Here is a 14,160-nt window from a genome sequence, read left to right as displayed (position 1 = left end):
CTACAAGGCTTGGACATTGGGTCACAAATGAAATCACTATCATGGAATCTTGAGATCTTATCACCTCCTGGCTATAGGCAGAACACAAGAACTCAAGGCCAAATGTATTCCAACAAAGAGAGGGTGGAGTGGTGGCACAGGGCTCTTCTGCTTCCATTGACCCATGCATCTGCTCCACAAGAGAAAGGCACAGAAGATAAACCATGACTTTAACACACAGTGGCCTCCCTCACTATGAAGCAGGCTCACCCAACATAATGAACTGTGTGTGTCTATCTCTGGGAGAAGAGAGGACAAGACAAGCAAAGAGATGATATAATGGTCAGGTTTTTGTTGCTAAAGCAAAATACCTGACATATACAACTCACAGAGAGGTTTGTTTTGGCTTGTAGTTTTAGAAGGTTCATTCCCTGGTTGGCTGGCTCCAAGACAAACATCAAGGAAGAGTAATGGTAAGAGAAGAAAGCTGCTCACTTCATGGAAACCTTCAGGAAGCAAAGCAGGTTAGAAAGAATCAGAAAGAAAGGAGCCAGGAACCAGATGTAGTACCCAAGATCACACCCCTATGACCCACTTCCTCCAACAAAGCTCTGCCTCCTAAGAGCCCATTCATGAACTGGTCAAGGAATTAACCCACTGATGAGGTTAGCGCCCTCACAATCCAATCACCTCTTCATGGCTCTCTCCAACCAGTTAAACTGACTATGTTAATTGTGGTACCAACCTGAATAAGAAACACCTAGCAGGTTGGTTTAGCACAGCTATGAGTTTGGCTGGATTTACTGAACACAGAAGGCCCATCCTGAGTATGGATGGCACCAACCAATAGTCCTGTAGTCTGAATAGAATAAAAAGGGAAAGAGGAAGGGAAAAAAGAAGGAAGCCTAGTTTCTCTTCCCCCAGAGGAGCCCAGACTTTACCATTATCTTTGGTGGTCTAGCGCCAGGCTTCCAGGACAGACTCTTCAGCTTTTCGGTATTATTGCCCCCCAAGACTAGAAGGGGGCAGACATTCATCAAAGGATCATGCCCAAAGACACGGGCAGCTGTACCTGGGCAAACACCCATAACAGAGAAGCACACAATGTTACAACATGTCCCTGTGACATGTTGTGATTGCTGTGACAATCAGTGTAGCCAGGCAGCCCTGAAGATGTGGTGACCCATGGGCAGAAAAGATTCTTACCAAGTGAAGCAGTGGGGAGTGAGAAAGAGATTTCCAGGGAAAAAGAGCAGGATGCAAAAGTTGTGTGGCAGGAAACAGAACAGAAAGTGCAGCTACCTACAAAGAGGGTGGAGAGCATACAGAGAGTAACAGTGCTCACCTCTTAGAGGAGTTTGCAAAGCTACTGAGACTCCATTCATGATGAGCTGAGTCAATGACCAACAGCAATGTCCAAAACACCAGATGAGGCTCCATGGTAACAATGGCTAGAAAAGGCTGTCACAGCCTCAGAGGCCAAATTCAACACCCTCTTGACAGTCCCCAAGCCGGCTGGACCCATGATCGAGCATCAGGTTTAAATCACAATCAAGTATCAAGAATGACACAGTCAGGCATGGTAGTGCATGCCCATAATCCCAAAGTTCTGGGAAGCTTAGGCAGAAGGATTGCAAATTCAAGCCTAGCCTGGGCAACTTCATGACTTAGGGAGACCCTGTTTTAAAATAAAAAATAAAATTAAAAGATTGGGGCTATATCTCAGTGTGAAGGTCCTGTGTTCAGCCCCCAGTACCAAAAGAAAAAAAGGAGTGAGCTGAAAATGAACCAAGAAAGGGGAAAAACAGTTTTCTTCCACAGTTGTGCAGCTTTCTACCACCAGCCTTCCAGAAAGGAACCCAGAAGCTCTTCCTGTTGCCTGATGTGTTGGTCACACTGGTAGATAAAACCAATCACTGAACTCATGTGGACAGGTTTACAGTGCAAAGGGCTGGACCTGTTTGACTTTGTCTGGGTGGAGGGTCAGAGGAGGGTGGTAATCACCAGGAGGGAAGAATATAACGTGGCAACTTGGCAGTGCAGTGCCTGGGTTTTCTGGAAGAGAAAGCAGGAAGAGAAAAGCTTCTGCTCCATCCACACAGAAGGAACTGGGGATGCTGGGCGGCCATCTGCACACTGTTTGCTGTCTCATCTAGCTGCTCCAATGCGGCAATGGGATAGCTCCTGCCCTGAGAGTGTGGAGAAACAGGCCAAAAGCCAGCCCCATAGAGGGGAGGCCAGGGTTGAACAGAGCTGAACCACTCAACCCGAAGCCTTGGGGGCCCCTGAAGCAACCCCAAGAGCCTCAGAGCCCACCTCCCCCTGGTGTCCCAAGAATGCACTGATAACCTCACAACAGTTTGTCAGACAGGAAATAAGAAGACAAGATGTCAGTAAACCTGAATTTCAGATGAACAATTAATCAGAGTTTGTCCTGAATAGTGCACAGGATATACTTACACTAGAAAAAAGCCGTACATCAGAAATTTGGTTTAACTGGACCTCCTGCATTTTATCTAGCAACTCTAGTACTGCACAGACACAACCACAGGCATGAGAATTCACAGAGAAAGTCACACTTGTGTCACACACACACACACACACACACACACACACACACACACACACATGTGCATACCCACAAGTCCTCCTGCCCAGGAGGAAGCAGTGTCCATGGTGAGGGTGTCCATCCTTCTGCATTCCCTGTCCTCAGTTCCCAGGCGCAGGACGAGCAGAGCGCCTGCCACCAGGGCTCACTTGGTGGCCAGGTCCCACTGGGGCTGGAGGCCTCTGACAAGGCAAGATGCTGACTAGCACATTCCAAGCTCAGCCTCTGAGCTCCAACTTGCACAATGGAGTTGAGCCCTGTGGACCCTAGAGCTGGGCCAGGCAGGAATTTCAGGCTCATCATACAGTCCATGGTTGGCGGCTGCCCCAATGTCTGTCCCTGCCATCCCATCACCCAGAAAACCCAGAAGACACTAAGAGACAGAACTGGACTCAGCACCCAAGACTCATTTCCTGTAAAGCCACAGCACAGCACTTCAGATGGCACCCACAGCCCTGCTCAGAACCTCCTAAGTGAAGGAGCCAGGCATGTGAACCTGCTCTGCAAGTTATGTCATCAAACTCCCAGACAGCCCTTGAGGCTGACTTCATTATTATAATATCCCCACTGAGGCCTGAAGGAGGCAAGCACAGGCCTTAGACTTTGCAGCAACGTCACCAGGGTGTTTGGGATAGCAATCTCTCCCCCTAGACTGAGGACCTGCCAGCAGAGGCTGGTACAGAGGGCTGGGTCCAGGATACAGCAGGATTCAGACTGGCCTCAGTGGAAGAAATACCAGTGCCTTTAGTCTGCAAAGGAGTATGGTGCCATGGTGATCTTTGGGAATGTGGCTGCTGGGTGACATTTAACATGAGCACAGGTCACTGTCTCACCTGGACAACCTCCTCCTAGGAACATCTCTCAAAAACGCAGGCACAGAGCACCAAGTGCAAGGATACTCACCACACCACCACAATGGGGAAAAGTCAGTAGCCAGCCAAAGCCTCTGCAGGGTAGGAATGGAGAGAGGATGGCCCATCTACACTTAGATGTAACCTCTGTAAGAGGACACAGTGGGGCCAGGTTCCCCTGTGAGATGATGCCCAATGGACCTCACCAAGTGGAAAGGAGGCTTTTTCAAATTCTACCTGCAGCTTTATCTCATACTTATTATCTTAAAGAAGAGTAATATTAAACTACTCATGCGCAAATCTGTGTGCTCATGCTCAGGGAGAGAAATGCAAAAATGCCACCACCTCTGGGAAGCAAAACCAAGAGAAGCAGCAAGTGGGCAGCTTTGCTTCTCATCTTACATAGCATTATATTGTTTAAACTGTAAATAAATGAGTGAATGATAATTTATTTTTAATAAGAAAAATAAAAATTAAGCAGTATTCTTGGATCCCACAGACTCTCATGTGGCCCAATCCCAAATCCAGGGCAGAGGAACAGAAGGCAGAGGTTTGGCCCTCCAGCAGGTGGACACAGGCAAAAGGCAAGAAGGACCAAGGCAGCAGTTTTCCCTCCCAGCACTGCACCTTGGAACTCAGGCCAACAGGTCACCAAACCACTAAGTCTTCGTCACTCAAAGAACCGCCAGAACCAGCCCTAACCAGGGAGGCCAGGCTGGTCAGTGCACAGTGGGGGTGGCAGGAGGGACAGGGACACAGCCAAGGAAACCAAGCATCCCCTGTCTTTCCCAAAAACCATCAACCAGGACCCACACAACATCCCTATGAACAAATCTGTTTCTCCTCCTCGCCATACAGCGAGAGGAAAAACAGACACTCAGGACACCCTGCCACAGCAATACCATGTCAAAGGGGTCTTCTGACCTTGTCTCCTTGTTGTCTGCAAACCAGGCTGCCCCCTTTCTGTGTCTGAGGCCCTTGCCCTGCTCTACAGCTCTTTCCCTGTCCTCCTGTTTTCCTGTCTGACTCCAACAATCCTGTGGAGCCCCCTCCCCACAGTCTCTTCCCAGCTCGCTCAGACCCTACTCCCACGGTGAGCTCTGAGAGCCACATGGAGCCTAGGGTCCTTCAAAAAGCAAAGATAGGAGCCCTGGGACAGGAAGGGTTTGGGGAGGGGCCCCTGATCCCCAGAGCAGTCCCAGGAACAAAGCACTTGCACCCTGAGAGATCTTCCTGAGGTCAGAGGCACTGTCACCTCCATGCATGGTTGCCTGCAACAAGGGACGTGCAGGAAGCTGCATGTTGCTCAGAGAACAAGAAAATTAAACACACCATCTGGGTACTAGCAAGAGCTTTTGAGGCAGACATTTAAATATGCATGCCCAGACATTCTAAAACTTCGTGGGAAATGTTAATTTCAATAACTGGAGTCCTTGTGCTTGTATAAACCCTCCTCCTTTTCTCTTCCTTCCTTGTGATCTGAAGGTGCTGTCTCCCAGGGCCACAGACCCAGGGGGTGCTCTTCCTGGATGCCAGCAGTAGTGAGACCATCGTCAGGAAGCCTTAGGAAGCAGCAACAAGTCACCCTTCCCTCCCTCCTTTCCCCTCCATAAAACAGGGGCAGAACAGGTGCCTCTGCAGAAACCCTGGTCCTGCCCCCCAACACTAGACTCCTCCCAAGCTAAGAGTGACTGCTGCACCCTTTCCAGACATTTCCAGGGAAGCTGCACACACACTTGCCTGGGACACTAGAGGGGCAAAGACTTCAGAAGTTGATATTTCCAGGGTCAGGGAGGAGCTGATGTGTCCCCTGCCCAGGACCGGGTGGTAAACACTTTCAGTTTTGCAGGTCAAAGGAGCCATAACTGGTGAGGTAGGTACAAATGTGTGCGGCCAAATTTCAACAAAACTTTATTTATATAAATAACGGGGGCCCACTCTGGCCTACAGGTTGCAGTTGGTCTCAGCTGCAAAGTGAACTCTGGGACAGCAGGTGTAGATTGGTGCCACAGACTAGCACCTGACCCACTTGCAGCTCAAGTATTTAGAGAAAAAATAAGACAGGCAATGTCCCAAAGTGGCCAGAATTGAGGGTCAGCTAGGAGTGTCCCCTTACACTGAGGAGCAGAGGCAGGGCACCAGGAGGAATTCTCTTCCCACGAGCACAGCAGAGTGAAGCTGAGCATGGCAGGAGGGTGGGGCTTTGGAGCAGCACACAGTAGGTCTACATGTCCACTGCACATACCCCTGGTGGATGCTGGACTGCACAGATATAGGATGGATCTTTACCACACCCCCACTGGCCTCTGTTAAAACCTAAGCGACTACACAGGACTGAAACAGTCTGCCCTCAATAGCTGTGGCCTCCACATCCACGGATTCAACCAACCACAGATCAAAAACATTTTTTAAATCACATCTACACTAACAAAAATGGACTTGTTTCTTGCCACTATTTCCTAAACAATACAATAATAAAAACTATTTCCATACCATCCACATTGCGGTAGGTAGTATGAGTAACCTAGAGATTACTGCACGGCTAGGTTCTCTGTGATTATTATATTTTATATAAGGAACTGGAGGAGCATTCTAGGATCTGAGTATCAGAGGAGGTACTAGATCCAATACTGGAATTCTGCTCAGCCTTGCAAAAAGATTATGTCAGCTGTGACAACATGGCTGAATCTAGAGGATATTACATTAACTGAAAGAAGCCAGGCACAGGAAAATAAATCCTGCATGACCTCACCTATTCGTGGAATCAAAAAGTCAGACCTAGAAAAAAGCAAAGAATTAGAGGTTCCTTTTGATCCAGACATTCCCCTCCTTGATATATTCCCAAAAGAATTAAAAGCATAATACCACAGCAATATATGCACACCCATGTTTATAGTAACACAGTTTATAATAGCTAAATCTTGGAAACAACTCAAATGCCCATCAACCGGTGAGCAGATAAATAGGTGGTTTTATGGAGTACTACTATGCCATCAATAAGGATATGATCAAGGCATTTCTAGGGAAATGGATGCACCCTGAGACCATGCTCTTAAGTGAAATAAATAGGATACATGTAAAATGCTGAATTGTTTCTCTGGAAGAAACTGAAAGGATAAATAATAATCAAAATGTGTAATAGGTATTATGAAATAGAAAGAGGGGGAGGGGTAGAGGAAGAAGGGAAACGTAAAAGAAAATGAGGAAAGAAGGAAAACATGGAAACAGAGCTTTTGTAAATGGAGGAGGGATTGAAGCGGGTAGGGAAATGGGAAGAAAAACAAATTGTAACTTGTACAGGTATAAATGCTCCATGATGACTGTGATCATTATATACATCTAAAATGTACCAATAAAATCTGATTGAAAAAATAAAATAAAAATTGGGATATCAAAAAAAAAGCAGAGTGGGCCAGTGGTCACCAGCAGCCAGAGGTGGAGGTGGGGCAGGTGTTGGTGAGAGGATACAACATTTCAGCTAGACAAGAGGAATAACCTCAAGAGATTTATCATAGCATATCAGAGTAACTATCTTTAATAACAATATCCAGTGTACTTGAAAGTCAAAGAGAGGTTGTAAGTATGTGAGGTTTTGTGTATGTTAATTAACTCAATTCAACTATTGGATGTGTGATGTATACTGCTCCTCCTATGTGTATGCAATTTTTGTGTCGACTAAAAAATAATAAATTAAAATACTTAAAATATGCTCTCTGCAAAAATCAAGTTGCTAAAAATAATAACAGAGGCAGGCATGGTCACCCACACCTGTAATCCCAGCACTTGGGGTGCTGAAGCAGGAGGATTATAAGGAGTTCAAGGCCAACCTGGGCTTTAAACATTGTGAACTCAAAGCCAGCCCGGACTCTATAGGAAGACCCTGTTTGCAAAAGAAAAAAGAACAATAATAGCAATATAAAATTTTGTTATTTCAACTAAAACATTAACACGTATTACTTCTATAAATGGGAACTGTTCTCATGTATTTTGATCAACATGATTTCCTCCCCTACCCATGATTAATCACAGGACTCAAATGGCTTACTTCATGAATAGCTGCTTCAATTCCATTTCTACAAAATTATCAAATCATTATTGGTTTTTCTGATGTGTCCGAAATGCATTTGAAAATAGATTACAAAAATTCCTATTGAAAGTCGGAAACAAATTCCAGTGGCAGCCACTGATCCTGATCCATCAGTTCCATGGGCTCGCTTCTGCACGGCCCACTCGGCACTTCTCAGTGTCCTGGCTGCTTCTCTTGTAATTAAGACAGCCCACGCTTAGAATCTTACAATTCACCCTCCCCCTGGCAACCATCCCTCTGCCCTCAATTATCCATCTATGCCTGATGGCTCTCAAGTCAGAATATCCATCCCAAGCCTGGCGATGCCACCAGCTGTAGCCACAGGTTTCAGAGTAGCCTTAACTAATGAATCCAAAATCAAATTCTCTTTCCTGCCTCTTCCTCATCACCCAGGTCCAAAAGGTCCTAACTCCTTCAGGATGTACCTCATGGACATCCCTCACCAACCCCAGCCCAGCCCACCAGCACCCACAGCACCAGCACTCCTCCAGGGAGCTCTTGTCTCCAGACTACGCTCCTTCTTGCCTACTGAGCTCCATGTCACATTCCAGATGTCACAAAAGGAATACCACCACTTTACTGATGTTACAATGATTCGAAAGACATCTGCCCACAGTTCACATTGTTCCAGCTGAAAAGCACAAACCCAGCTTCATTTTGAGGGTAAATATTCCTGAAATCTGTAAAGCCAAGGGCCATTCCACACAAGATGCACCTCTCCAACGGGTTCCAAAATGACCACTATGGACCTGAACCTGTCTGCTCGGGCTGTGCCTGTGTCTCCCTCCTCCCTGGCCTAGCACAAGCCACACTTGCAGCCCCTGGAGGGAGACGGAATCCCCACCAGTTCCCACTTACACACTGTACCCTCAGGAGCTTGCCCCGCAGATTAAAGATGCACAATGTTCCAGCAAATCGCCAAGTCTTAATGTTAGCTTGAGAGATTGTTGCTAGGGAAATACCCACATTTTGGCAGAGAGCACCTCTGCAGGTAGGGTCCAGCTGCGCTCAAATGGAGATACAGCAACCCAGATGGTGGTCCTGATGCTATCTCAGCAAGCCACTGCTGGAAGTCTCTAGCACAGGCATGAACTCTGAGTGCCACCCACTCTGCCCACCCACACCCTTGCCTCTCGGCATCTTGGGCCCTAGGAAGCTAGAGGAAGGTTGGGAAGAACCAGGAGGTGAGGGTCTCATACAGAAAGCCAGGACTGTACCCAGATTCCCTGGGTGATTTATACTCCCCTGTGGACTACACTGATGGATGAAGGAATGGAAGACAGAGTGTGAAGTATCCAAATAACGTTCAAGGTGCTCATCATTTATCCATCTCTAAACACTATGCTAATCATTTTCCTAGCCTACTACTCAATGCATCCCCACATAACCTTCCCAAGATAGTACATCTCATTATCTGCACTTTTTGTTATTGGGTTTTGGTTTTGGTTTATTTGTTTGTTTGGAGGCAAGGTTTCACTATGTAGTTCAGGCTGGCCTTGAACTCACTAGGTAGGCCAAGCTGGCACCAAATTCATGACAATCCTCCTGCCTCAGCCTCCCAAATGCTGGGATTGCAGGCATGTGCCATCATCCCTGGCTGCATTTTGCAACTGAGAAAACTGAGGCTCACAGCAATAGAAAAAATTCCCAAAGCCAAGTGGCTGCTCAGTGTTATGGCAGAGACTCAAACCCAACACTCACACTCTCAAAGATTTTCACAAGGATGATTTTGCCCCACTCAGGAGATAGCTGACAAGACTTGGAAATGCTCTTGTTGTCAGAGCTGGGTAAAGACCAGGAATGCATCTTACAGTGCTCAAGACAGCCCCCAGCGTCTGCATCAACCACCACAAAGAATTAACTGGTCCCAAATGCTAACAGTGCCAAGGCAGGGAAACCCCGTGTAGACCATCACAACAAGAAGCAGAAACCCTGCAATCTGACACACCACATGGGGGGTGCATGCTGACCACAGCCACAGCTGCTCTCCTCCCAGCCCTGGTGGTCTTGCCTAGCGAGTCCACAGGGATTTGGAGGACTCGGATGCTTTCTGCGACTTTGAATGCCGAGTTCTGCCCACCAACCCCCAGAGCTCTCTGCTGAATGCCTGCTCTTGGGGAAGATTGAGGAGACAATTGAGATAGGGAAGCGACTGCCTAGGAGAGATTTTTCTTTCTCTCCAGAAACTACTGAAGTTGGGAAATTGCTCTGGGGTCGCTGGAAAGGGCCCAGTGAAGGCCTGGGAGGACTAGGTGTTTTCAGCTAGAGAAGGCAAAATGAACCTGTAAACCGTCCTTCCCCTGGGCCTCCACTGAGCTCTTTGCAGTTTACTTCCTAAAAGCATCCTCCAGCAACCTGTGCAGAGAGCAGACCCCCACCCCAAGACAAGAGCACAGCTTGGGAGTCAGTCAGAGGAACAAGCAATCTCATTTAAAGCCCAAGCATCAGAGCACTGGGCCTGGTGGGAAAGGACATTTTATCCTTTAAAAAAAAATGTCTGGGCCTGGCAGTGGCCGGGTGCTGATGCCCAGGAAGCTTAGCAGAGAAAAGTGCAAATCACCTGCTATTAGAGCAAGGATGGTCTTGGCATTTTCACTGAGCTAATGGTCTCCACAGACAAAACGCTACGAAGAGGCGCTGTATTCCTGACCCATCCACACGTGGTCCTTGAGGCAAACATGTGCTCTGCTCCCTAGAGAAACTGCTGCTGCTCGCACCCCAGCCCCAAACTGATGCAAGGCTCTACATAAAACGTCCCTATGGAAACAAGAAAGGATGTCTGACAGGTGCTGTGGGCGACACTGGGCTTTGGGAAACCTCAACTTGAAAATCAAGGTTCTATCTGTGGGAGAGTCCACAGAGACCCCAGAACCCCTAAAAGAGAAGACTATATTCAGGTTCAGGAAACTAAGACAGTCTCTGTCCAGGGACTGCAGGATCCTTCAACAACGGGATGCCCATTTCTCTTTGTGGACCAAAATGTTCAGTGGGATTTTACAAATTTAATCATACATACATAATTCTCTCAACCTCCACAAAGCATTTAATGTGGAGATCCTGGCTGAAGGCTCCCCTGGTACCAAACATCACACCAGAGAACCTTCGTGGAGCAAATTTTGGTTCTAAATCACATTTATTGAGCCTGTAGTATGTGCCAAGAGCAACGCTAAATGCTTCCCACGAACAAGCCTTACTTAACCACCTCAGGAATTGTAATCCATGAAACGAGGTCTGCTGACATATACATTTTGCCAATGAGGATATTAAGGCTCAGAGAGGTTAAGCAACTTGTGCCATGTCGCCCAGCTAAGGAGAGGTAGAGATAGCACCCAGAACCCAGCAGCCTGGCTCAGGTCCACCTGGCGCCCTCCTCACTGAAAGTGGGCATTGCACTATTCTGGCATCCTGATGCTTGCCAGTGTTCCACGTAGAGGAGGGATGTGAAGGAGGAAGAAGGGTCTCCCAATAGTGAAAGTTTCATGGCCTCTCATGGCTACACCATTCTGAGTATGATCAGGACAGCTCCTCTCACCACACCATGACACTACTGTCTCCTCCGTCTTTCCATGTGTCTCAGCAAACTGGCCCTAAATGTTGTTCTCTTCCTCCTGGGATCTCCACGAGGGTTCACCTGGTCACAGGTCCAAGGGCCCACATGCTGATTGCAGGATCAGCCATGGATGATGACAGCGAGCTGCGGGAAGGCTCTGAGCAGCCTTCAGGAGCAGCCCTGGGCCTGGGCAGCTGGTCTGTGATGCAGCCAGGTGCAGGAAAAAGGGGACCTCTCCCTTCTGGGGCTCATTAGCCACGAATCAAATTTTTAAGACAAGCCCAACCAAGCAAATGGCCACGAATAAAAATATTTGGAAGGAACAAAGAGGTCAACCCCATCATCCATTCTAAACCACCACGGTGGCAGTCCTGCTAAGAACAGCTGTCCACTAGCCCTCAGCTGTCCTCCAAACACACACACACCTGCACTCCGTGTGCCTGGTTGCCCAGCTTAAGGTCAGAGAAGTCACACCTGGGAGAGTGGAGACAGGACTCAGAAAGTGCATCCCCAGAGGTCAGGCTGGCCACGCAACTCTATCCCACACAGAGCTAGTGACTCACATACCCACATAAGGAACCACATACGCTCGTGTCGAGGACAGGGTCCAGAGCTGGGCAGCACAGCCCCGAAGGACACAGAGAGCCTTGCCCCTCTGTCCCTGTCTGCAGGGATAGGGAGAGGACAGTGGTCTCTGATGGATGCCACCTGCCCCCTCTCAACTCTTGCTGCCCAAACAGAGAAGGGACAACAGCAGGAAGATGCAGGCAGGCCAGAGGCTTGGTGAACAGCTGCAACTCATAAGCTGAGGACATCTGGTGCCCAGGGAATCCCCACCCAAGCCCCTCACCCAGTAACAAGTATGCACGGCCAGCAAAGTCCCACAGGGGCGCCCCAAATAGCCCTAGCCAGGGTCAAGGTGCAATGTAAGGGCTGCTCAGGGTACCCCTTCTCCTCTCGTCCTCTGGAGGCCCCCTCCAAGACAGCCCTTCTCCTTTTTGGTCAGCGGCAGAGTCCAGCGGGTCCCCCGGCCAGCCACGTCGTGGAGAATCAGGAAGTCAATACACATAAACAAGAAAGGTGTTTGCCACCAACGCCGGAGCCCTCGGTTCTCCGGGGGGCCTCCCGAGCCCACAGTGCACACCCCTAGGAGTTGCTGCCCAACTTCACCCCGCCGGCGGCGGGAGCGCCGTGCCCACCCACCGGCCCGTGCCGCCCGCCCGCCCGCCCGCGCCCCCGCGCACTTACACCGCCGCCCTCGCCCCCTGCCGGGGCGCAGCTCTCCTCGCCGCCCGGACGTGGCGCGTCCTGCCCGTCCTCCGTCTCCGCGCTGCCTCCCTCCAGCCCCAGCCTCAGCCTCTTCTGCTCCGGAGGGGCATCGTCCTCCTCCCTTCGCGGCCGGCCATCCCTGCCTCGGAGCTTGCCCGGGTCTTCGGGGCTGCCTGAGGGGCTGGCCATGGCTCCGGGGCTCTGCGCGCACTTGGGGAAAGGGAGCAAGCGGCCGCCTCCCGCTGCCGGCGGCCTCGCGGTGGGAGCGGGGCTGGCGCGCGGGCGCGGGGTCCGCGGGGCTCGGCTCTGGGCTCCTGAGCGGGCGCGGGCTGCTCGAGGACCGCTGCTGACTCGCGCGCGCCCTCTGCTGGTGGCTCCCGCGCACCGCGGCAAGCGGGCCAGGCCTGCGCGGGGCCCACCTGCGCGACCCTGCCCTGAGCCGGGCCCACTCAGCAAAGCGCAGCCCGGCAGCCCGGGGGCGACCCGTGGTCTGCTAGAAAGGAGAGGGGCGAGGGCGGAGAGGTTGGAAGAGACACTCACCCTGGTCTTTGGTTCTGTTGTGAGTTTGAAATGATTTTGGAAGTGACTTTCGAAGGCACCATCCCCATAGCGCCTACTATCAGATGCTTACCGAGCAGCAAGGTGGACCAGGCGTGGAGGTGCAGGAGAGAGGGACATGGGAGCTGCGGGCATTGTCTCTGCCAGGTGCAGAACAGGCCTGGTTAGCAAGGATGGGTATCGTGGCGGGCAAAGGTTGAAAAGGAGAATGCCTGGGCCAGACATAGTGGCGCATACCTGTGACCTCAGCACGCGGGATGCTGAGGCAGGACAATCACTGCAAGTTTGAGACCAGCCTGAGCTACACAATGAGACCCTGTCACAAATTAATTAATTAATTAAAAAGGAGAACAGCTGGGTGTATGGTAATCAACAAGACAGCAACCTAGCCAGGTGTGGGGACTGGGCAGCGACAGGGACATCCCGCTGGACCAGAGGAGTTGTGCTCAGGAGACACTAGGTTGAGCTGTGGGAACAGCGTGTGCAAATGCCACAGCTGAGACAGGCAGCTAAAAGTGCCACCCCCGGCTTAGGGGCAGAGAAGGCGTTGGGGACCACGCAGCGCCTTCCTATGCAGGCCAGGGAGGAGACTGCGGCTATCTTGGAAAGACACACGGACACTTATGAATGAGCCCACGTACACCCATAGATATGGGACTCCCTTCTCTGCTTGTGATGAGCTGAACCTAGAGCTTCTCTCTGGACATGAAAGGGCAGAGCCCATGGCAGGCTGGGTAAGTATCCGCAGGCTCACTCTGAGGACAAGAGAGAAAAGGAAGCCATGTCCATCCCATGATTCTGTCCCCAGAGCCTCTGTTGTAAGCTTCCCACCATTCACTGGACCACATTATCAATGGCGTGCTATCATTTCCCCCACATGCTCCAAAAAGCACTCACTGCTCTGCTGGGGTCACTCTTTTAGCTTCAGGAGTTGTCACAGTGCACACGCACAGCACATAGTTGGTGCTCAAGAAACAATTATTGCTTGAATAAAAAGATCTGCCCAATACTTCCTCTCTCCCTAGCACAAATACAGCTAATAACCACTGTGGGTTTTGAGACTCTCTTCTGTGACTTTCCACATGTTAATTCATCTAAATCTTCCCACAGCCTATTAGTGAGATCTGTGGTTATGATTATTACACAGTGGCAGAAACTGAGGCCTTAAAAGGACAAGCAACATGCCCAAGGCACAGGACACTGGCTGAGACCATATAATCACTTGATCACTAAATACAAGTGGGCACCATCAGAATTA

At 49.9% G+C, this 14,160-nt stretch overlaps 1 protein-coding gene across 25 annotated transcripts in view; it reads right to left on the bottom strand.

Moving 5' to 3' along the window:
• Positions 1 to 12,626, bottom strand: part of Rbfox1 (RNA binding fox-1 homolog 1) — a 2,027,889-nt gene extending 2,015,263 nt beyond the window's left edge. For 2 of the 25 annotated variants that reach the window (XM_063226450.1, XM_063226446.1), the window contains exon 1: positions 12,324 to 12,616. In XM_063226450.1, the coding sequence (XP_063082520.1) occupies positions 12,324 to 12,533 (210 nt within the window). In that variant the 5' untranslated portion in view covers positions 12,534 to 12,616. Of the gene's footprint in view, positions 1 to 12,323 lie in introns of all 25 variants that reach the window. The other 23 variants (XM_063226443.1, XM_063226452.1, XM_063226463.1 and 20 more) reach the window with 21 other exon arrangements.
• Positions 12,627 to 14,160: the final 1,534 nt, after the last annotated feature.

The sequence above is a fragment of the Cavia porcellus genome, unplaced genomic scaffold (assembly GCF_034190915.1).
Source record: "Cavia porcellus strain 051 isolate PalLab524CR breed Dunkin Hartley unplaced genomic scaffold, mCavPor4.1 scaffold_16, whole genome shotgun sequence".
In the NCBI taxonomy this organism is placed as follows: domain Eukaryota; kingdom Metazoa; phylum Chordata; class Mammalia; order Rodentia; family Caviidae; genus Cavia; species Cavia porcellus.
Note: the sequence above shows the minus strand (reverse complement) of the source record. Positions and strands in the feature narration are given on the sequence as shown.